General features: G+C 37.4%; 1 protein-coding gene across 1 annotated transcript in view; it reads right to left on the bottom strand.

Annotated features, from left to right (window-relative positions):
• The window catches only part of LOC121985307 (glutathione S-transferase T1-like), a 28,266-nt gene that overhangs the window by 522 nt on the left and 1,783 nt on the right, over positions 1-25,961 (bottom strand). The window contains exons 3-6 of the mRNA XM_042538672.1: positions 22,127-22,187; positions 21,244-21,297; positions 20,246-20,325; positions 19,407-19,612 (exon numbers count right to left, since the gene is read on the bottom strand). Coding sequence (XP_042394606.1) covers positions 19,407-19,612; positions 20,246-20,325; positions 21,244-21,297; positions 22,127-22,187 — 401 coding nt within the window. The remainder of the gene's footprint in view (positions 1-19,406; positions 19,613-20,245; positions 20,326-21,243; positions 21,298-22,126; positions 22,188-25,961) is intronic.

Raw genomic sequence — 25,961 nt, 5'->3', positions numbered from 1 at the left:
AACTGTAGCAAGAAAAAAAAATTATAGTTGCAGTTTATAGGATACACACAAGAACAAGTTGATGCATAAAAATTCTCGAATTGTTTAGAAAATAATAAAAGGAAATGAGATCCTACCTTATGTTTGCTATTTCGCACCAGTGCATCAGATTTACTGATGTAATTGTATTTCTTCATGCACTTTTTACTCTTAAATATTTCGATGCAGCCTATTACTGAGCATTCATCTTAAATCAATTCATCGATGACAGTTTATTCTACCCTCTAGAAAGAACAAAATGACATCATCTTTCGGACAGTCAACATCTCTCGTATTCAAATGGCACATCTTATACATGTTGCTGTAGCTGTTTGTGTTGTCTCAACTTTCAATCGTACTGTCTTGTTTTAAGCTTGTAACTTTCTAAAACTCTCTATTGTATTTATGTATCAGCTCCATAGAAGAATTATACACTCTGGTGGACCAAGTCTTGGTTTTTTTCTCGGGTGAAAAAACATTTCTTTATTGTTGAGATACTTTCCATTTATTTCCTCCACTATTCTAGCATGTCTAATTTTCCTAGCGATGCACTCTAAATTGAAATGTAATTTTCCCAAAAATTATCATCTCTATTCTTTATGTTTGCTGACATTATTTATTTCTTAGGATGTCATAAAGTATAAAACGAACAGGATGAAGATAATTATATTTTTAGCTATTGTTAATTGTTGGATCAAATAATGTGAATTTGGGAAAGTTGAGATTGATAGTGCAATTTAGGAGTGCCTAAGGGACATTTATAAAATTTGGGAAATTAAGAAAGGCAAAACATGATGCTCTCAAGTAAAATAAAATCCCAGTGTAGGAGAGATGGAGGGGCTGCAGATTTCATGGGTTGCTCGTACATTACAAAGGAGTGACACCTAATCTTGTGGTTGATCCCTCCTAGAGCTAAGTCCCTTGTTTTTCTCCATCTTCCCCAAAGCACCTCTTCATCTCTGTCTGCTCTCCCTATTGCCCTCTCCATTTCCTCTCCCTATTGCCCTTGGTGGAGGAAATTCTGCTCTTGTGATTGGAGGTATTATAGGCAATTTGAAGGTAGCCCTAGGGACCATACAATGTCCTTAAGAAGGATAGACCTAAAAAGTTTGTCTTTAGTATTCATTGAGAGTTTTGATGTTTAGAACAATCTTAAGGACCTTGAGGACATGTTTTGGAAGAGACAAAGCCTATTATTCATGGTGAATGCCTTCAAACTCTCTATAGGTGTAGAACTTTTCATTATTATCAAACAATGATGAATATAGGAAGTGCCTTTGGAAAACGAATTAGGACAATTGAAGATGTTTCTACAATCAGTCAGTAAACTAAAAGGTTGTATGGTTCAGATTCTCTTGTTAGAAGCAAGATGATGGTCTGGTGTACCATTTCTTCATGTGCATGATGGCATCGGCCTTACAAATCATTTTTGGTGTTTGAGCTAGTTAAATGAAGGTTTCAATCTGGAGCCTTTATATGAATGGTACACAACAGATGTTGGCCCTATTTTCGTGTTTATAGTTGAGGCATTGCAGGTGTGAACAGTGTGGTGGATGGAAAAATGAAAATTTTGTCTAGTTTTATAAAAGAAATGAATCATAGTTGGGTGGATGGAATTTTTCTTGTGGTGTTGCCATGCCTAGTTTAGTTTTTGCATAATCATTGATAATTATCTACTTAGTCAACATGAGCTAATACCTGTAAATATTGTTGCTTCAAGATTTTCAAGTGAGAGGAGGCACAAGATTATAGGATGTTCATAGAAAAAAATCGATATGCCAAAAAGACTGCATTTATCTTGTCTAGAGTTGCTAGTGTTTTGTTATTTTTTCATGTCGTGCTTGTGGGTAGTATCGTAGTGTCATCATGTAATTGGAGTTGTGGTATTTTAGTTCTAATGCTATATCTAAACAAATGTTAGTCTTTTAGTATAAGGTAATGTGACTTAGCTTTAAAGTTTTCTTGATCATGCGGTAGTTTGTGTATGTTAGAGAAGGATAAGAGTCTTATTATATTCTCATTTTTGTAACTCACTAATAGGATGGATGGTTGACATACTACCCAGGCTCAGAGTAGGTTGATTTACCTAAAATGGTTAATGCAATTTTCTAGAATAAAATTAGTTCCAACCTAAACTCTTACTTGGTCAAGCGTGTTTTAATGTAATGTGTGTGAACCCAAAATATCGATATGTTAATCCATCCTTAGCAAAGGAGTTTGATGTCCAACTCTCTTATTTTAGGTCGACTTAAACAAGCTACACATAAGGTGCAAGATCCAGGTTTCGATAATGCTGGTGCAATCATGTCATAGCATGTGTTCATATGGTTTTGATGTTTGGACAATATTTATTTAAGGCAATGTTGGTTGTTTCATATGAATGTCAAGTGTGTAGGTAAACTTACTATAAGTTGCAGTTACAACTAAGGAAATCCAAGAAGATTCGTAGAAAGGAAAAGTCCAAATGGACACTTGGCATGCAGAAAGTCTATGCGGGTCGAGTACTGAACGCTAGGCAAAGGAAGTCTCAGCAAGTCAAGACCGGACACCAGACAAAGGAAATCCCGATGGGTCAACAAGGAACCCAACGTCAGGCATGAGAAAGAAATCACAAAAGCGAGGAGCTTTTTAGCAAGGAGGAAATCTCGAACATTTGGAAAACCTTGTGGCACCAAAGTCAAGACAACAAGGAAGTGCTAGTACCTAAGAGAAACAAAGGCAAGCGCAAACTCAAGCTGGAAGCCGTTGGAGAAGTCGTGTTAGTCAACTAAAGATTTGTATAAGTCAACTGGAGAACTAGTAGATTGGGCGCTAAACAAAATCAAGTAAAATATTTTGTTCATTTTGATTTTGATGATAGTAAGCTGCTAGGCATCAATCGACTGAAAATCGTCTAGCAGTCAATTGATGAGCCCAACGGTAATAACCCAATTTACTATGGATGCTAGAAAAAGTAACACATAGCCATCAAATCACTAACAAGAATCGACTGGTGATGCTTGGCCAATCGACTACTCAGTCAAGTGGGAAAGGTTTACTATTGAATCCTTTCTTCCCTAAGTGCTCAACAACAACAACCAAATCTTATCCCACTAGGTGGGTCAGCTAAGTTTCCAAATTTATTTCTCTTGTAATTGTGAGTTGTTCTTGTGCTCAAGTTCTTTATCTTATAAGAGAACAATTGTAAGAAAATGTTTATCCACCTTTTGTTTCTTATTAAGAAGGAGATCATTCTACATTTTAGAATTAATTGTAATAATTTCATATATATTAATATATTATTGTATTTTCAATTACACTAGCTTTTTTTTTTTTTGAGAAATTAATATAGTATCCCCCTCCCCTCCCTCCTCCTCTACCCTCTCCTTGAACCTACAAGTAATATCAGAGCGAGGTAGCTCCTGAAGAAGCACATATTTAGAAGGACATGGCTACTCAAGAGGGGCTTAGCATTGCAAGACCATTATATTTCTATGGAGTGAAATTTGTGTATGGGAGAAGCCACATGCAGTATTATTTAATGGTTAATTTTTGAGACTTAGTTAGCTGTAAAGAAGGGTTTTTAAGTCTCAACAATTGATAATGGAGAAGTCCTTGAATTAGATACATGGTCAAATGAACTTAGAAAAAAGCTCAAGCTAATGCCAAAGCAATGGTGACTCTTTAATGTGGACTAGCTCCGAACCAACTCAACAAAGTTGTACCTTTCAAGAGCATTAAAAGAACTACGGGAGAAGCTCATTGAGCTTTATGAAGTTATGGGAGATTCTAGGATTGCTAAACATGATCTCTTTCTGAATCAATTGTAGATTTGTCAAATGAAAGGAGAAATGGTGAGTCAACTTCATGGGCGCTTCAAGGAAATCTTAAATGGACTTCATGTCATTAGAGAGAATGTTGACAACCGTGACTTAATAAGGTATGCATTGAAAGTGTTCCCGGCACAAAATGAATTATTTTGTGAATTTAAACTTCATGAACATAGTAATGTTACTCCCAAGGAGAAAAGTTTAACTTTTGTTGTAGAAAATAAAAAGCCAAAGAAGACAGAGAAGTAGTCTCAATCTGAATCCAAGTCTAAAACCGAAAGTGAAGGCGATATTCTTCAAGTGAGATGACTCATTTTGTGAAGGGAATGATGAGAAGCAAGAAATTCGATATGAAGGGAGTCAAGAAAATGTTCAAGGATCCCAAAAAGAAAGGTAACCTAAGTCTAAACTCAAAGTAACTTGTTATGGTTGCAATAGGAAAGACCATTACAAGACTGAGTGCTCAAAGCTTCAAAACAAAGTAGAAAAGACCAAGGGAAATAGAAGGCGTTAAAAGCAACTTGAGATAAGTCTTCTTTATCAGAGTCACCGGATAAGGAGGAATTGTGCCAAGTAACCAAGAACATGGCCTTCATGGCCATTGATGATGGGGAGTCTAGTGATGAAATCCAACCCGAAGAAAGCTCATCAAGTGAGGAGGAGCTTCTTCAAGTGAAGAAGGATTATCATCAAGCGATGATGATGAAGTAACCTCACCTAAATTAGAAAAGTTATATGAGACTATTGCAGACCTTTCAAATTCTTTAGCAAAATCTAAGGTCAAGATTAAGACACTTAAAAAAGATGGTTCAATAGGATGGTTCTTCCCAAGTTGAAACACTTGAGGAAGAAAATGTGATGTTGAAGTTGCAAGTGAAAGAGTTAAAGGACTTAAGAAAATTCACATTGGATTCCAAATATTTGAAGTTGCATATATTTCATTGCAACGTGTCATCTATAGCAAGGTTGGTGTAGGATATAAACAAAACCAAAAGGAAGTTGCATATATTTTATTGGTTGGTAGAAATTCATCTATGTAATTAGGGATGTTAGCAAGGAAAAGGTTGTAAAGGCTTGGGTTCCTAAGAAGTTTTCCGAAGTATTTACCTAAACAAATGAGTGGTTGGTGGATAGTAGATGTCCAAAGCACATGATCACGGATATTAATAAGTTCACCACATGTACAAGTAATATTGAGTTACCTTCAAATTTTCTTATCAAGAAACTTTTATTAGTTAAAGGTTTGAAGTTTTTAACTTACTAAATGTAAGTGAATTATGTAATGTCATATACAAGGTTAAGTTTCACTCAACTAAGTGTTTGGTAAAACATAATGAGCCAAACACTATCATGTTAGTTGCCCATAGGAAGGATAACATCTATCATACAAATTTTCCTTGTGTTACTAATTCTTCTACTAAGTTTTTATGAGCAAAGAAGAAGCTTGACTATGGCATAGACTGTCACTAGCTAAGGTGGCAAAATGACAATTGGTGAAAGGCCTACAAAAAGATAAATTTTGTAATGCATGCCAAATGGGTAAGCCAGCAAAGGCTACCCACAAAGGTAAAACATTAGTTAATACTTCCATGCCATTTGAATGGTTGCATCTAGATTGATTTGATAGTCAAGGAATTGCTTCTTCGAATAGTAGTAATATTGCTTAATTATTGTTGATGACTACTCTAGACTTGCTTGGGTTGATTTTATAAAGCATAAAGATGAAACCTGAGGAATAGTAGTTAGCCTTTGCAATAGAGTTGAAAATGAGAAGGATCTCAAAATCAACCAGATACAGAGTGATCAGGATGTAGAGTTTGAGAACTTCAATTTCATGAAATTTTGCAAAGAACAAAGATATAAATATGAGTTTGCTTGTCCTACAATACCACAACAAAATGTAGTAGAAAGGAAAATTTGTGTCCTTCAAGAAGTTGCTAGGATAATGTTGAATGAGTATTTTCTCTCTATCTACCTTTGGGTCAAAGCGCTTGCTATATCCAAATACCATACTTGTCCATATGTTTGTTGGACCCCGTGGTTGTTTTGATGTGATCAATCAAGTTAGATTAGGTCATGTTTGTTATTTGATCCCTGAGTCTAAGTATGCAGGAGCTTAGGAGCGCAGGAAGTCAAGCGGAAGACGCAGCTAGCGAGAAGGACGACACAGGAAGGGAGTCGACGGGCTCGGTTCGTCCGAAGGACGAAAGAGCTGCGGAAGAGTACACCAGTGGACGAGAAGAATGTGCGTGGCGTTCGAGGGACGAGAAGTCGGGTCAGAAGCCTGCTCGAGGAGAAGGCCGGAAATTGGGTTCGGGTGAGCCCTATTTCGGTTGGCCGCAATCACCCAAGCTATCGGGACTTCGGAAGCTAAAAAGGAGTCAAACGGAGTTGAAAAAGAAAGCTGAAGGCGCCTTCAACGAAATGCTGAAGGCGCCTTGGCTGTCTGCGGTCATGAAGGCGCCCTCATTGCCTTGAGGGCGCCCTTAACCTTGTCCAGAGTGCCCTCAAGGCCATTGAAGGTGCCCTCGACCCAATCTACATGACTATTTCGCAGATTGGATAAAGTTTTATCTATACCTTTGTTGGAGGCGCCCTCAACCTCGTTGGAGGCGCCCTCAACACTTGAGATAGGATTTCCAGGAGTTATATAAAGACCCCTGGAGCTACGAAATTAGCAATTCAACTCTGTACTCAATTCCTAGCAACCTCTGTGCTTTCTTCGTGTGTAAAAAGACTTCTCCGCATACAGTGAAGGAGATTCGTAGTGCGCTTTTTCAACCGCCTTGGATTAACAACCTTCTTGGTTGTAACCAAGTCAACTCGTTGAGTCTTCCTGTTTTTCTTTATTTTATTTTCTTATTATTATTGTTGTCTTGAGTTGAAAGTTTTGAGGAGGATATTCTTATTTTGCAAGCAATTCACCACTCCCCTCTTGCCGGTCCCGCTGCACCAATAAGTGGTATCAGAGCCAAACCCCCTCAGAAGGACTAACCACCGTCTGAAGCAACAAAGATCAAGACAATGGTCGGAACAAGTATTCATCCCCCGAAATTCGACGGAGACTTCGCTACGTGGAGACGACGAATGGAGGTATTTTTTTAAAACGGATTTCGATATTCTTATAACTATGAAATATGATTTTACAGCTCCAAAGACAAAGAAGAATACCAATGGACGAAGGAGCAAGCCGATTTCGTGACCAACGGAAAGACAGAGTTCCATCTGCTTAACGTGTTGTCGCCCCAAGAGGTAAGTCAGATCGGAAACTACGACTCCGCCAAAGACTTTTGGAAAAATTCCTGGAGCTCCACGAAGGCACCTCAGAAGCGAAATTAGCAAGGCGCGACATCCTCCGGACTCAGCTGGCAAATCTCCGGATGAACAACGGCGAAAAGGTAGCGCAACTCCAAGCGAGAATTAAGGAGCTGATAACTTAACTGACCAATCTCGGAGAATCGGTAACGAATCGAGATTCTATCCGGTATGCTCTCAACGCCTTCCCAAGAACTCCAAAGTGGGCGTCCTTAGTAGATGCTTACTACATCTCTAAGGACTTTGAGATAAATACTTTAGAAAATTTATTCTCTACTTTCGAACTTCACGAGTCTCGAATTGCAGAGCCGAAACAAATAGAGAAATCAAATCTCAATATTGCCCTACAAGCCAAGATGGACGATCCCGACTCCGAAGCGTCGATCGATGAAACTGAAGCGGCGATATTGGTAAGAAAATTAAATAAATTTATTAAGACTAATAAATTTAGATCGCAGTCGAGAAAGCATTAACGTATCAGAAGGACAGTCCGATGCTACAACTGCAACAAGGAAGGGCACATCAAGGATGACTGCCCAAAACTAAAGAAAATGGAAAAGGAAAAGTCTCAAAGGCGGACGTCCTCGAAGCGCAAGAGTCTGCTACATGGGATGAATCGTCATCCTCCGAATATGAAGTCAAAGCTTTCTCGGGACTAGCGCTAATGGTCAACCATCAAATAGAAGAAGATGAGTCCAGCTCAGAAATGAGCATAGATGAAGGGTGAGGATCATCAGAAAAAGAAAGTTGCAATGAAGGGGGGACATCAGAAATAGAGGTAAGTAAGGTACGTTCTCTAACTCCCAAGCAGTCCTTTCAATTTATTAAAGTGCTTACAAAAGATTTAGTTAAATTAGAAAAGGAAAATGATATGTTAAAATCAAACTTAGCAAAGGCATGTCCTCTTGAGATGTACGATAATCTAAAATCAGAAAATGAAAAATTGAAAATTGAAATTGAAATTGAAAAATAATGCATGCTTAAATAAATTTCCAAAATCAAAACTTAGAATTTATGGAAAGTTGAATTGATATATTAAAAACATCAAGGACAACTTAGAAAAGTTCCCAAAAGTTATGTACCCCCTAAGTTTTTGATTAATCCGGTAGGGAGGAACCTATACTGGGTTCCAAAAACCTTTCTAGATTAAATTTTTCTAAGTTAGCGCTTTCAGCAAGAAAAATTAAACAGTTAATTTCTTTGAGACTTTGTTTAAGAAAGTGGTTGTTGCTTCAATAACAAAGAATGCCTAGTGTCTCGCCACTGCCTGGAAGCCAAAATATTGAAATAAAATGTTTAATTAACTTACTGATAAAGCATGAAAATAGAAATTAGAAAATACTTTAAACATTTTTTTTGGAAATTTCTCAAAAAAATTTTCTAAAAATTGCCTAAGTTAGAAATTTTCTTTTACTTAGAAAATTTTCTTGCTTAAAATTTTTCTAATTTTCCAAAATATTTGTGTTTGCAAAAACTTAAGAAAAAATTATTTATTTTAAAACTTAAATAAATTTTACTTAGAATATTTTTACTTGAAAATTATTACCCCATTTTTTTGATGTGATCAAAGGGGGAGAGATAGGTACAAGTTTTAGGGGAGTTAATATTTTTTTAATTTTGCTTAGTGTTGCAAATTCTTTTATTGCAACCTTTTTGCTTAAAATATTAGTTTAGCAATTTCTTTAAATTACTTGTCTGTTTTTTTCCCTAACTTGAACTTGGGTTGATGCACATCAAAAAGGGGGAGATTGTTGGACCCCGTGATTATTTTGATGTGATCAACCAAGTTAGATTAGGCCCTGTTTATTATTTGATCCCTGTGTCTAAGTGGGTAGGAGCTTAGAAACGCAGGAAGTCGAGCGGAAGAGGCAGCTAGCGAGAAGGACGGCACGGGAAGGGAGCTGACGGGCTCGGTGCGCCAGAAGGACGAAAGAGCTGCGGAAGAGTACACCGATGGACGAGAAAAACGTGCGCGGCGTTCGAGGGACGAGAAGCCGAGTCGGAAGCCTGCTCAAGGAGAAGGTCAGAAATTGGGTTCGGGTGAGCCCTATTTTGATTGGTCGCAATCACCCAAGCTATTGGAACTTCAGAAGCTGAAAAAGAGTCAAAATGAGCTGGAAAAGAAAGCTGAAGGCGCCTTGGCTACCTGCGGTCATGAAGGCGCCCTCATTGCCTTGAGGGCGCCCTCAACCTTGTACAGGGTGCCCTCAAGGCCATTAAAGGCGCCCTTGACCCGGTCTACATGACTGTTTCGAAGATTGGATAAAGTTTTATCTATACCTTTGCTGGAGGCGCCCTCAACCTCGTTGGAGGCGCCCTCAACACTCGAGATAGGATTTCCAGAGCTATATAAAGGCCCCTGGAGCTAGGAAATTAGCAATTCAACTCTGTACTCAATTCCTAGCAACCTCTGTGCTTTCTTAATGTGTAAAAAGGCTTCTCCGCCTACAGTGAAGGAGATCTGTAGTGCGCTTTTTCAACCGCCTTGGATTAATAACATTCTTGGTTGTGACCAAGTCAACTCGCTGAGTCTTCCTGTTTTTCTTTATTTTATTTTCTTATTATTATTGTTGTTATTATTCTTGAGTTGAAAGTTTTGAGGAGGGTATTCTTATTTTGCAGACAATTTACCCCTCCACTCTTGCCGATCCCGGTGCACCAACAATGTTTAGGAAAAACTTCTTGCAAGTTGTAGTTTGGATAGACTCTTACCATTAAGCATCTGCGGGTGTTTGGTTGTAAGGCATACATTTTGAATACCAAGAACCATCTTGGAAAATTTTTGGCAGAGGTAGACCATAGATGGCAAAATCCTAGTTGGATACTCCTTAACTAGTAGGGGCATATAGAGCGTACAACAAGAGGACTCTCGAGGTTGAAGGTTGAGCAATCTTCTAATGTTGTATTTGATGAAAACCCCAAAGTAATCCATTGATAAGGATATTGATAGAACCTTAAACAAAAAAAAATACCTTTGGACTCAAAATTAATCTTAGATGGCAATGTTCAAGAGGAAGCTAGAGGGGAGGTAGAGAATCTGGAGGATACATCTCAACCACCTAGGTCACTTAGGATTAGTTCCAACCATCCCATTGAACAAGTTGTTGGTGGAGACATATCTCAAGGAGTAAGGACTGGATCCTACTTTAGGAACTTAGGAAATCAATTTGCCTCGATACCTCAAGTTGAGCCTAAGAAGACTATATATCATGCATTGTTAGAATTGGATTGGGTGTTAGCTATGCAAAAAGAATTGACCTAATTTGAAACGAATAAAGTTTAGACTTTAGTTCCTAGACCACAAGAAAATCAATTATTAATATTATAAGGGAACCGTAGTGAGGAGCAAGGCTAGACTTGTTGCTCGTGGTTTCACCCAAGTAAAAGGATTAGATTATGACGAGACCTACACTTGCGTAGCTCATCTTGAATCTATCTTGATGCTTTTAGCATTTGCTAGTCACAAAGAGTTTAATTTATTTCAAATAGATGTGAAGTCGGCAATGAGCATTGTTAATGATTTTATTAGAGAAAAAGTATGTAGAACAACCATCGAGATTTTAAAATGTAGATTTTCCAAATCATGTGTATAAGCTTGAGAAGGCCTTGTATATGCTAAAACAAGTAAAGTTTGGTCTCTCATCTTTTCTCATTTCTAAAGACTTTAGAATTGGACAAATAGATCCCACCTTGTTCATTAAGTCACATAAAAATATTTATTTATTTCCCAAGTGTATGTTGATGATATTACTTTTGGATCAACCAATAATGATTTTCTTCGTAAATTTATTACTCATATGGAGGGTGAGTTTGAGATGAGTCGAGAGTTGAATTTCTTCTTAGGACTATAAATCAAACAAATTAAGGAGGGAATCCATGTCAAGCAAAAGAAATATGCCAAGGAACTTATTATGAAGTTTGGCATGGAAACTGATAAGTGATGGTGCAATTAGCACTAATAATCAAACTCAGATTTTGATACATGACAAATGGTTAAAGTTAGATTATGTATGATCTAATGTATTTACCAAGTGTGCAGAGTAAAGGACTTGACAGGTCTAGAGGACTTGGCACCATGCTGAAATCCAGTTAGGTCAGGAGGACCTGATAACTAGCAGGAAACCTAGATAAGTCAAGAGAGAACCTGATATTTGGCAGGAAGTCCAGTTAGCTTAGGACTGACAACTAGTTGAAGTCCAGATGGGGCATCTTGCAGGAAAACCTAATGGGTCAAATGTAAAAAAGAGTAAGATAAGCCACTGGAGGAGAGAGATCCAGTATGGACGAGTCCCAGTGGACTGTAGGCGCTAGTCCAACTTAGATCCATTTTAGAAATCTAAGTTAAGACCAAGACTAGATCTATTTTCATAAATTTTATTATGCTAACTCTGTTTTGCATGTATTCATTGTTATTTTAGACTAACATGTTTCGCAGGAGTTAGAGCGGATGAACAGTACTCGAGGCGCTTCGACTGATTGGAGACGCTCTGAATAAGGCACTGAAGGTACCCTGGATAGATGGAGGCGCCTCCGTGCAGATAGACTTCGCGGATGAATAAGGCACAGGAGGTGCCCTAGGTTGATTGAAGGTGCCTCGATCAGATCAAAATTGATGGAGGCGCCCCGGATGAACTGAAACACCCCGGATGAACTAATGCGCCTCCAATACAATATAAAAGAAGGGTTTGGCTAGCACTCCAGACATAACTTCCTAACAAATTTTTTCGATCATTCTGCTGCACCATCTCTTTGCTACTGCTCTGCTGCGACTTTGCTATGCCCAACTACTACACTCAGAGCAACACTAACCGCGAGCTACGATCTTTATCTACTACAAGTGTCAGTAAAATTTAAGTTTGTTTTCAATTATTATTATATTTACATAGAAAAGTGTAGGTTGTTACACTTTCTTCATTTGTGTATTCGACTTCTTTGCCCGAAGATTTTTCGAAGGAGAATTTAGTAGATTGCCCAATCAATATGGTCCAAGGGATCGTGGGCCTTGAAGTAGGAATCGTTGAAGGCTCCGAACCAAGTAAAAACAAATGAGTGTTTTACTTTCCGCTGTGTTATTCTTAGTTTTTCGCTACGTACTCGAATTTCCGAAGAGTTTTTGAAATTGAAAAAGAGAAGTTTTTTAAAACGAGATTCACCCCCTCTCCTCTCTCTCTCGTTCTTTTCGATCCTACAATAAGGAGTTGTCCACTCTAATAGCCACAAGTGTTGGGCTAGATCATGACTCGTATGGCAAACTAGTGGATCTAAGTATTATAGAAGTGTCATAAGGTACCGCTAGTGGACAAGATATGTTATTTGCAGCTGCCGTGTGTATCAGGTATCAATCATGTGTCAAGGTGTCAAATTTGATTGCCATTAAGAGAATCTTGAGCTATCTCAAGGGAATTTTTAACATAGGTCTTTGGTATCAAAGCATTGATGCATTTAAATTGGTAGGTTATTCCGATTCTGATTTTTTAGGGTGCAAATTGGATAGAAAGAGTACACTAATGGAGGATGTCAATTTCTTGGATTTTACCTAGTAAGTGAAGTAGTTGCAAGCAACACTGTGTATGAAGGCTGAGTATATGGCTACGGGTGTCATAAATGTAAATTTTTAACGGTTAAACTGAAAATTTTTAAAAATAATGGACTAATTTGTGAATTAAAACCTAATCACCTTCTTCTCCCCACTTTTTCACATCTTGTTTCTATTTTTTCCTTTCCTCTCTTTGCCACAAATGAGTAATGTCGCTTCCTCTCTTCTGTCCGCTACCAGCCGCCTCCACCATTAAAATCGTCGTTGCTTAGCACTCCCACCCTCGCGATCTCTTTCTCAGTTAGATCAATGAACACCTTCATGCTATCCCCTCACCTTTCTTACCTCATTTTGTCATTTGTCGTCAACTTTCAGAGGTGCGTCCTCTACCGTGTCAGCTCTATCCATGCCTTTTTTCCAATATATGGATCATTCACCCTATGTATATACAATACATCTTTACTAAGTAGACTGCATATCATTCACCTTTTATATATTTATGGTGTATTTCGTATTGAGTGGATTGCGGGTCATTCACCCTACGTGCATACGATACATCTTAATCGGGTTATTCACCCTATGTATTCATATATGATTTTGATGCATTTTATTTTAGATGGATTACAGGTCATCCATCGAGATATATATATATATATATATATATATATATATATATGATGTATCCTTCATTAGGCAAATTGCAAGTTGTTTGCCCTCATAATATGTTTATATGTGGATTTTTTTTTTATAAATTAATTCGGGAATATTTGTAAAAAACTAAAAGAGAAAATACAAAAAAATGATGAATTCATCTAAGAGTTGATTTATGAGAAGTTTAGTTGAAAATGAAGATGTTATGAAATATGTTATTTGATATCATGCACTTCTCTCTTACGCCCACTTTGCATTTTATGAACACGTTATGGAGTTTCTGATCTCCAAGTTATTTGCTGGCATGTATGCATATTACTAGTGGAGTTTTCTTCTAAGGTATGCATTTTCATTTTGTACGACTTATGTTTTTACTCTGACACTATTAAAGTTCATGTGCTCATCTAAGAGTTGATTTGTGAGAAGTTTAGTTGAAAATGAAGATGTTATGAAATATGTTATTTGATATCATGCACTTCTCTCTTACGCCCACTTTGCATTGCTCACGTTATGGAGTTTTTGACCTCCAAGTTATTTGCTGACATGTATGCATATTACAAGTGGAGTTTTCATCTTGGTATGCATTTTCATTTAGTACGACTTGTATGTTTTTTCTCTGACACTATTAAAGTTCATGCGTGGCAAGCGAAGCTAGCTTCACAAGAAACCTAACTCGTGTGGAGCATGACAATGGGAGGATATGTGACTCAATTGTTGTGGATGATGATGTACACATTTGAAGACTATGGATTTAATTACAAAAATCTTCAAGTGTTGTGTAATAATGTGAGCACCATTAATTTGATTAAGAACCTGGTCTCACTTAAGAACAAAACACATTGAAGTAAAACATCAATTCATTAGGGAAATGTGGCAAGGGGAGACATAATATTTGACTATGTAGATCTCAAGCTTGTCTTCATGAAGCCGAGTTTAGCATTGATAGAAGGACACTCTGTGAAATATAATAGTTACGCTAGAATTGCATGATCATATAGACTAGAACTATACCTTCATTACATCTCACAAAGAACCTAACATAATTTGTATATTGAGGCACGTAGATAATATGTAAGATGTTAGAAAAATCATTTTAGTTTAAAATGTTTATTATGATGCATTATTTTAGGCTAAAATCACATTTATTATGTGAATCATTAATTTGACCAATCATAGAGAAAACTTATATACAATTGATGTATATATAACCTTAGAGACCTCGAGTGACTTGTTTGAAGGAGGCAAACTCCCAAAATCTACATATAGATGGAGGACAAGAGGGAGATTGTCCTCCAAACGAGTCGAAAAATAAAAGGGGGAGAAAGGTCAAAGGATTAAGTAGAAGTTTTTCCAAACCTTGTGGGGAGTTAGGCTCACTCTAAGAAATTGAGAATCAAGCTGCATAGTGAAGTAGAATACTTTAGCCTCAACCTTCTTCAAATGAAAGAGACAATAAAAGATGGAGGTAGCGATTTCAAGAAAGTGGTGAATGGGAATCCAACAACCATCATCGAACTAACCAACAAAGAAAGCTAGAGCACTAGCCAATGGTAGATGGGGGGTGGTCAGAAGGTTTCAAAACAATAACCTCATAATCCAAGGGATATAGAGCCCTTCTTGGATCGCTTAGTTGTCAACGAGGGTGAGCTGGGTGGACAATGATTCTTCGACCTAAGCGTTGCCCTGGCATGATCGACGACTTACCACTACATCCGCTAGCCGGATAGAAGGACGTAGATAGATTCCATCTTATGGAGATTGGGGATGTAAAGGAGAAAAAAGAAAGGACGAGAAAATAACTTAAAAGGAGTCACACGCACAGAGAAAATAAAGTAGAAGTTTTATAGTACGCATAAATGGGAAGTCAGGCAAATTTTAGCCTTATCAACCCTCATTTGATCTGATGGCACAGAGACTCCCCGGGGCTACAAATCCTCAAATCCAACGACTAAGGACTCCTCAAGGCTAGCAAATCCCTTATATGACAATGTGAGGCAACCGTGTGGGTTTGTGGAACGACTATGTGAGAATTAAGAACCTCAGGAAAGGCAAGCACCACTAGCAGGATCTACTCTTGATCCAAGAGGAGAGATCAACCTGAAGGTCCTCGCACTGCATCCAACAGTGTAGCAAAATCATGGATAGACCAATTGACATGGCCACTCTAGTGAAGAGATTAACCATCGCCACTGATTTTATATAACTATCGTTAGACATTACGTCAGGATTTGGTCAAGGGAGGCGTCATAATGATGATATTATGGTGGCATGATGCAAATTATAGGCAGGATTTTAGCCATGACGTGGCATTTGCATTTTTGTACTTTCTCAAATTTGGCAACTTCCAAGTCATTGCCTCATTCATCTTTGCTCCTCAACCTGACTTGAAAAGGGGACTTATGATACTTCACATCAAGCTCCAACCTACTTGACTCTGGTCAACGATAGCAACTCCAAACCTATATGGCTTCAATCTAATTCCATACTCAATTCGGGCTCTTGAGTCCTTATATGACTCGACACCTAGAGTCCCCTATACAACTCAGAGTCCTTTGTACAACTTGGCACCCCGAGTCCCTCATGACTCGGTGCCTTGAGTCTCCTATATGACTAGGTACCTGAGTCACCCCCACAGCTCGGCATCCCAAGCACCCCATGCAACTTGGCCTTGAATTCTTTCATATAACTCAAAATCTTGAGTCTATATATCTTGAACCCTATAGAATGCCTCGCATGACTCAATATCCGAGTTGCCAAAGCCCTCCACTCAAGGTCGTGTTCGAGCTCCATATTCAACTCTCCCCTTCGTGTGTCCTAAACTCTCCATGCCCCTATGCTGGGCCTAATCCCTTGGGGAGCCATAAGCCTAGGCCAGGTCATGGTCTGTATCCTTGTAGGTACGAACCATAATTGGACATGTACCTTGTACGTATGAACCATAATTCGGCATGGTCCTCATAGGCCCAAACATAATTAGTCATGGTCCCTCATAATCCATACAATTGCGACCCATGACCCTAGGCCCCACCAACCCTAGGTTTCAAAACATAAGGCATATATAAGGATTAAAGCCAATGGCAATACCGGGATCTAAACCTAGTATCTCTCTACTTCTATTCTTGCTTTCTATTCATTTCATCAACTTCTACAATCGGAGAGTAACATAAGCTTTGAAGGCTTTCTATTCATTTCATCAACTTCTACAATCGGAGAGTAACATAAGTATTGAAGGGGCTTTATTGGACAACTCCAACACCCTCTGACCTGTGTCATACCACGCAAATTTATCTTCATCCTTGAAAGAAGCTCCTACTTCAACATCCAACAAAGAGGTGAATTTCCAACATAATATTGTTTTAATAAATTACAGAAACTAGATACTACTTGACACAATACAAGAAATATGTCCTGTATGGTTGTGTCAATCATATTGATGAGCATCATTTCATACTAACATTTAACACCCCTTAATACATTACTAAACGCGTCAAGATAAAATAATATTTTTTTAATCTTGTTTTCATAATACTATATCAAAATTGTATCATTTGAGATGGGACATCCAAGTAAGCTAAAGATGTTCTTTTCTTATTCTTTTGCATCTCCTTTCTACTCCCAATTGGGACCAATAGGAGTTGGATCCTAAAGAATGTATTTTTAGCATCCTAAAGGGTTTTAAGATGTGCCAATGGGTTTGGGAATGAGTGCAAGCTAAATCATAGGCAATTGACATATTAGTTTGTTCCATGCAAGAATATTGGGTTTATATTTAAATTACAAGAAATGGTGTTGAATTGAATTTAATGCCAAATAAATTGATGCATGGGTGCAATTCAATATGATATATCATTTACAATTCAAAGGGGTCAAAATTCAAAGTTTAAGGTTAAGGAAAATTAAAACAAACCCCTCAAAAAGTATCATGATTTTTTAAGAAAACCCGTATTTCTTAACTAGATATGGTTGAAACAAACCTCTTTTCAAAATTTTAAAATCTTTGGAGGTTTGTGGATTTTCGGGTGAATTTCAAAAATTAGCACGAAAGTGCAACATTGGAGCAGAGTCGACAACATCAATCACCAGGTTACCGAACAACTTGCTTTGGGTTTAGTAAATTGGGGGTCATGTAGGGCAGTAGACTTGAGCTATGCAGAATGTCCAGAAATGAAACATTCAACATGAGTGGATGATAATAATAACCTGAGGTGTTCATGTGGAATCTATATCAGAGTCATAAAAACCATTTCATTATTATTTTCAAGATGTCTACCATTGTTGATGCATTTTTTTTTATGTCAAAGGGGGAAAAGGAAAGGAAAGAGGTTTTAGTTAGAAATCTCACTTTAAGAAAAGTGAAGAAAATTGGAAATCTCATTGTCTTTGGGAAAATTTTTGGCTTTAAGAGGGAACTTAGGTGAAGGAGGAGTGTTTTAAGTCCTATTTCATTTGTAAATTTTCCTTACTAAGCATCAAAATATAAAAGAGGAAATTCTTAATGCAATTGTGCCCAAAGTGGTCAGACTCATCATTGGGTTTTAATGTTTGAGCAAAGAGGTAAAGTTAGACTTGTATTTGTATTTGATGTGTTAAATTATGCACAAACATGGCAAGACACATATTGAGCTTGCAGAGCTTGTGACTCAACGAGGTTGAGTGTGGATGTGACTTGGCGTGACCAAGTTGGCAAAAGACGACAGCGCTCGCCTTTAGCACCCCGCCAACCCGCCCCAGGGCCAACACGGAGGAGGTAAATCACGAATGGTTACTAGCCCTTGGAATAGTGACTAGTGCATAAGGGAGGCATTTGTCTCGGCTATACCAACGAACCCAGATCTCAAGTTGGCAGCACCTCATGCGCTAGCCACTAAATCATCCCGAGGGAACGACTTGGCATGACCAAGACAACATGCTCAATGGCTTGGAAGTCCAAAGAAGGTTTTATGAGGCATACTAGGGACTGCAAGACGATAAATATTAAGGGGTGATATTGGAGTAGCTCATGAAGCTTGACTTAATGCCACCAAGTTTTGTGACTCAATGACTCGAGATCCAATAGAGATAGAAAGATGATGGAACATCTGAGGGACCATAAGACAAGAAGCATCGAGGCACAACATTGATGGTGGTTGGAAGAAGAACTACATAAGTATAGCATGAAGGTTGGCGCATGGAGCGAGCCAAGGACTTAGTGCGTTTGTTGTAGGTCATTAGAAAATATTAAGTTTGACAAAACAAATTACAGACTGCAACGAGTGAAGCTTGCAACTTATGGTAATATCAAGACTACTTTAAAAGTTTGTGTGAATTGTATTTTGGGCTTAGGGATAGATCTTGTGTGAATATTAAATGAATAGGAAAAGTAATTAGGATGTGTCTAGAGAGCTTAGTCCTTGTTGTTCTTCATGATTTTAGTAAGCCATTTAGGCTAGGTTCCTTATTTCTGTGTTTAGTATCAAGGATTACCACTATTCGATTTAAATTCTTGATCTTAATGGGAACTTGAATAAATGCACTAGTAGGTCTTGAAACATTCTAGATTTCTATCCGTTTTGGGAACATGATCATCCCCTCTAGATGACACCATATGCTTCTATAATTTTTTTTATTATGAGATTGTGATCATCAGGGAACATGATCATAAGGTTTAGATCAAATCAATGATGGAACATCTGCAAGATGTAGATTTTATCTAACATCTGTTATACTGACAAAGTGACATACATATTTCTAAAGAAAAGGGACTAGGAATTATAAACCAATTAAGTATCAATCAAATGGCATAAATTCTTGAAATGATTCTTGTACTTCAACTGAGTGGTCATTGGTGGCTCAAATAACACATAGATTAGACAAATCTAAAATGGTTTTGTTGCAACTTTGGTTTCAAATTTCTAGTCATTGGTCTCATTTGTTGCCACATTAAATAGACTTAACTAGTTCATACCACCAAACCTATAAACAATATGAATTTTTTTTGTGTTATCATTACAATACTAAACTACAAGAAAAAAACTTCAGTAAAGCTTGATATTCAAAGTGATGAATAGTTTGCATGGTGACGAATAGAACAGGCATACCTCAATTTGCATAATTTCACAGACAAGACTCAGATCTGCAATGGATGGCCTGAAGTTCCCTAGCAGAAATTTTGCATTTCCTTTAAGCCATACAGATTCTATACATGACAGTGATTCACTAAGAACTTTCTCAGCTTCCTTTGCTGCTTGTGGATTTAATGGAAGACCAAGTGCAGGTGCCAGTGTGCTGTTAAGAACAAAGCCCACTGTATTGCAAGATACAGAATTAGGCACTTGAAATCTCATAATACTGCATGATGTGTGTACAACTAACAAATATGGAAACCGGTCATGGGAATCAAATTATATATTGGTGCTAGTCTTTAGGGTACAATCCTCCATTAGGTTACAATTTACATGCAAATAAAATTAAGAACTTCGAGGAAAAACACAATTAGTAATTTACAGAAGATTTTTAAAGTATTTCTATTGGGTTCTTAAGACTTAAAAGTATCTTTTTGTTTTCCTCTTTTAAGAACTCCCCTCCAATTTCGTTTTTTTTGGATGTAAATTAATTCTCATCTTAATGGACGCCATGAATACAATTCTTCCTCAACCTCCAGGCAATAAGTGATCAACTATTAAATCCATAGCAGGATTCAGACACTTAAAATACAAGTGTCTCAGAATTCTAGATTTTAATAATTCTACAAAAAATATTTGTTTTTAATATTATTTTATCTTCAATAATTTTTAGCCTAATTTATAAATTAATCATGGACACACGCTTCAACATAATTCAGTAATAATTATCCATCCTCATGGATGCCTGAGAGACAATCATAAGAAGATGCACACTGTGAATCAGGAACACAGAGTAAGCTGGAAAAATAAGGTACTTGAACCACGGCGTAGATTGGAGTGATGCCAATCCAAGATGGAGTGGATTTTGGCTCTGGTCGTGAGATCTGCAGGATACCTTTCAATAAAAATGCATATGCAAGATATAAGGAAACTCAAGATGACCAGGATAAGAACATAATTTGATGGGAAACTATTTTCTAGATTTAATTGTCATCAGCTAGTCCCTAGTAAGCCAAAAGAAGAATAAATCTTTAACATAAAATAATCAAAGAAAGGTTTATTTGAAGAATCAATAAATTTGTTTTAATGCGCAAGCATGCCAACTTAAAATAATAAATAAATTGAAGAGTCTCTTTTCTCCTGATCCTTTAAATTAAAAACCAGAGCAAACAGCTAATAGTTCTGACACCAGAAATTCCTTTGCGGGGAACTGGGAATATAGGGAAGATTCATTCTTTTGCTATTCCATGGCATTTCCTTCTCAAATAGGAAGGCAAAAACTCTTTTTAAGTATTGATTTTTACACAGTTGTCTTCGCAACTTTACCAAAGATTTTTTTAGTTGCACACTTAGTTTTCTATTCTTGAAACTGCATTCTCTGGTCTCCTAGAACATTCTTGAGAACGCAGATAGGTAGAGAAGAGCACAGTTTTCACTGTTGGCATAAAACTTGGTAGTATATCATTGTTTATCAAAGATATGGAAAGTATATTTGGGTTTCAAATAAATGCATTAGTTGCTTAGTGACAGCATAAAAGCTATGCTTACTGCAAAGAGAAGAATTCCATTAGGGTTCCCATTCCCCATCCTGCTCGTATTATTAACAGAACAGTTTTACAAATAGGTCCTGACATAGGACCCTAATAATGTAGTATTTAAAATCTGCTCCCTACATTGTTACATGTTGGTCCTAACACTTGTTAGTTATTACCAGATACCACTACTAAATTGTCAGAAGGAGGACAATACAACAACCAAAACCAAGCACTTTAATGGACAGAAAGGAGAATTTAAATGGCATATTAGAAGTTACCAGTGGTCAGGAATCCCTGGAAATGCACAAGCAAGGTAGCTCAATATGGCATGACTGCACAAGCAAAAACAATCATATGCACGAGCAAAAACAATCATAATTGAACCATGTGATAAAAATAATATTTGTTCAAGAAAAAAGAAGGTAAATAATATTTAAAAAATCATTATTGAGGTTAGACACTAAATTTTGTCTTATTTAAACTTTTTAGATACTAGTTAAGTTATATTTAACCAATATTTTAAGTTTTAGTGATTGAGTGTAAGTTTGTTTAAAATTATGTGGAGTTTATCGAGTAGACATGATGATTATAATCAATAAATCAAGTAAATTCAAATGACTCCTCTCCTTCTCCTCCTTTCTCTACCTGTGTTTCTATTGTTTTGTTGTGCCAAAGTCTATCTCATGTGTCAATCAGCGAGCAGAATGATAAATTCATCCCATGTTGACTAGCTTGGCTCAACACTAAAAGTCATGCTCTCATACACATATAAGTCCATAAATAACATGAATCCTTGCCCAACATGGTATTATTGTTTATAGAAGAATAAAATTTTCTTAAAAATAATAATTGATGCAAGTTTAAGTTAAGATGGATAACCCTAGTTTTAATGGATTAAAACCCTAATATATTTCCTAATTATTTAGTTGAAATAAATGATTATTTTGATCAATCCAACATAACTTCCATTAAACAAGCATGATTTGCCAACATTGAACTCATTTGAGCCACTAGGAAACTTATCATAGTGTTATGTAACATGCTTGGAGTGGAACCCATCATGCAATGGCTTAGATTAAACTTAAACTAACTGAAAAATATATTTCACCATACTTAAGAAATGACTCTTGAGATAAATTTACAAAGAGAATTAATATTTACCTCTCAAAAAGCTTAAATCTTCCATCAGCAATTGCTGGAACTTGCCCCATGGGGTTTATTTCTGAGAAAAACATCTGAGTCAGTACACTTTTTATTATAGCATATATTGCAAAATGCATGATCGTTAGTTGTTACCAATTAGCTGGAAATTCTAATCTGTTTAGCTTGAGCAGGAGTATAAAAACAAGAATTTACAACATGAAATATCATTGATCGAGAGTAAATAAAGTCATTATTTCCATCTAACAGAATACTTTTCCAAGAAGCATAATGAAGAAATGCATATCTGACTTTACTACCCTATTTGATATTAGCTATTTAATGCAACAAAACTGAATGTTGCTAAAGTTGAAGGTGCATAATCTCTACTCACATCTTTTATAGATTTAGCATGTATTGGAATCTACCTTTCAGATGAACAAAAATGATAATATTGTTTAACCTCAAGATAATTGCCAAAGGCAATATTTAGAATTAATAGCTGAGCCTAAATAGTTAGGACTGAAATTAACACTTGATAATGACACTAGTGGTGATGTAATATTTACAATCACATTTAGTTAATGTGGTCCGATCCTTACCCGGGACCACACTGGCGGAAGCTTCCTGCACCGGGACAGTAGCATAAGATGATATCAAGAGTTCAAGACAACTATTTCGATCAGCTACCTGAATTTATACTGAATCTTTTTTTAACTATATCCAGCAACCAATTTCTGAAAGAACCAAATTGTCTGCACATAACTGGCCATTTTATATTCTGATGTTTGATAGATCAGATTCCTCTTCAAACAACATAAAGCCTAAGGAGAACCATTGAGACTCTTATTTACAGCATTCCTAAAGAGTCATGGTTATTATAAACAATTTTTGTAAAAAAAACAGAGAGAGAAGGCTAAAGGCCTCCCCACATAATAATGTATCATGATAAAGATAAGAAGTTAATGTTCATCGTGAAGATGGAGACATCCCCACGGGTAGCCGAGTTGGTACTCGGGTGGTAGATTGCTACATAGTGAAGATGGAGACAGATACAATAACGGGACTAGGAGGACTAAAAATATGGGCTCATGTTGACACAAGAGCCCGTGGACTATTGTGGTTGGCATTCCATAGGGAGAAGGATTAAAGTGCATTTGCGAGGCAGCTTGAGCTTAGAAGAAAGCAACTGGAGAAAATTTGGAAGTTGCTTTCACACCAAATAGAGTTCATCCAACACATCACCAAATCAAGGTAAGGAGAAGCCTCGGTTCTACTGGAGGAGATACTCAAATACCACTGTAGAAGACTCTCTAGGTCCTATGGCTTTAACGGAAGAAAACCATCCCCACAACCATTCCTAAATTAATTGATTCCGCCATCATAGGGCAAGGAAAGAACAAACATGTCAGTCTTGGTCTTAAGGGGATGGTTGAGGACTTAAGTCTAAATGAAAAATGACAATAAAGTAATAAAAAAAGGTAGAGGGGGCTACCCTAAAGATAAAAAAATAGGGCAGCCCGGTACACGAAGCTCCCACTATGTGGGGTCTTGGGGAAGGATCCATTGTACACAACCTTACCCTACTTTTTGCAAGAGGCCGTTTCCAAGATTCGAACTCGTGATCTTTTGGTCACAAAAAAATAACTTTACTGTTGCACCAAGGCTCCCCTTCAGGGCTACCCTAAAGATAAACCCTAATAATTTGACCTATGAACAGATAAAGGTTCCAAGTAGGATCATCATCTTCCCATCAAGGCCTTTTCTTTGATTACAAGTTTGAATCGTATGTGTCCCACTAAAGTCCACATAGGTCTGCTCCCTTCCATATTGTGCCATCCATACTGTTCACTTTTCAAGAGTACCTAAGCATTTCACCGTTCTCTTGCACAAGTCCAAGCTAGCGTCCCCTGCTAGATCATCACAAGAAAAGGACTACAAGAAGAGGGCTTATACTTTAGTTCTTTTTTGTGATTTTGCATAATTTCCATCTTCACCCACTATCCAATTTTTTCCATTCGAATGAAGAGAAGAATAGCTTTTGTTGCCTTGCGTCAAAGCTTAGAGAACTACAACCAGTCTAATAAACTTCTGCCAATTCCTAGCATAATCTATTGCCTTGATCCATGAGAATCAAGATGCTGCTCTACTTTTTTTTTTTTTTGAGCCATTTGCAACAACTGCTCTGACAATCATGAGCAATCCAATGGATTGTTGCACTAATAGTTTTCTAGTAGTATTTTCAACACAGCAGGAAGAAATCAATTGATTTCCTCTTCCCTATCTACTTTTCATCCTCTCTTGAACAATTCTAACAATCTTCTGCATCTTCCATATTTGTTGTGGTGTTCAATGTCCTTAATCTCTACTAGCAAATATTTTCTTATATGTGTTGATTCAGCACTTCCGAGGATGGTATTGCTAGAAATAGGCCTTTTACTAATGATAGGATATGCACGCTTCCTGCAGTGGCAGACCACTATCAGAATGCACTGCCTCAATCCATGTCATCTCTAGTTCATAAGGTACTTCTATCACTTGCAAGGAAAATATTTATGGGTCAAAAGCGGAAATTCTAGATTCTGAGCATATATTTACTTATATCTTGAATTTTCTGTAGCCTTGAGCTTACATCTCATGTCTTATTCATGCTGCTCTAGCACATCTTATCTATACAAGGTGTTGGTCATGTTACTCCTCCATCTTTACCACCTTCTATGGTTCCCTATACACCTGAATTTTCTTTGAATTTACTATTTACTACAAAAGTCACTAAATCGCAAAATTTTTCAATAACATTTACTACTGTTCTATTTCCATTAAGGATTTGTGGGCTATGACTGCACACTTTCTTGCATTGGTAGCTCACTCCACTTCACTATAAATCCATAATCATCTAGTACATCTAACATCTAGAACCTACAAAAGATCATCCCCAATTTCACCAATTCTAACCTAAATGTGACTACTATCGATTAAGAAAACATATCAAAATTCTTTTCCCAGAATCCCGAATCTCTTTTTTTCCCTTTGCAAGTTCTCCTCCCAGGGGCACTACCAATTGCAATTTGGTGGGGCAATCACAATTTGGTCAACAACAAGCACGTGAGGATGCATGTGTGCATAGGATTCTCATGCAGTTGTCCGCACATCCGTGCCTATAGGGTATCCGGTGTTGGTTCCATGTCAGAACAGTAGAAATCGCCCACTTCAAGCAACACGAGTCTGCTCCCTTTGCAATTAGGCAATTAAGTGTTTTGATTGATTGAATAAAGCATTTAAATTAGGCTGGTTGTTATATCATTGGATGTTAAGTTGCACGGGATCCATTATGTATACAAGTTGACTTGGTGCGGGCAAGGTGTTTGTTAGCTCGACGACTCAAGGTCAGTGGTGATCAAAGAAGACAACACAGACATTAAAGGGACTAAAGGACAAGATCCATGGAGATTAGAGAAAGATGGAGCGAGCATCCGAAGATCCGTTGGACAAGAAGTATCGAAGCATGGCAAGCCGAGGAGGTGAACGACATAAGCAAAGATGTGAAGAACAACATGTGGAGGAGTCGAAGACTCGGAGCATCCAAGAGACGTAGTTTAATGGAGCAAGACCTCAAGATTTGGAGATGAGAGATGTGAGTGGAGTACCTATACAGAAGGGATGAAGATAGATGGAAGTTAGATGGACTCAACAGTGGTCAAAGTCAAGAGAATCAATTGACTACTATTGGTATCTAATCAATTGGTGGCTAAGAAAATCACACCCCAAGTCATGGTTGTGTATCAGTTGACTGGTGGCCGAAAGAATCAAATACCCCAAGTATTTTGGCATTTATGGATGCCCAACAGACTCATAA

Source organism: Zingiber officinale, chromosome 5B, assembly GCF_018446385.1.
Source record: "Zingiber officinale cultivar Zhangliang chromosome 5B, Zo_v1.1, whole genome shotgun sequence".
Taxonomy (NCBI): domain Eukaryota; kingdom Viridiplantae; phylum Streptophyta; class Magnoliopsida; order Zingiberales; family Zingiberaceae; genus Zingiber; species Zingiber officinale.
The sequence above is the reverse complement of the archived record's forward strand: the minus strand, read 5'-3'. Positions and strand labels throughout refer to the sequence as shown.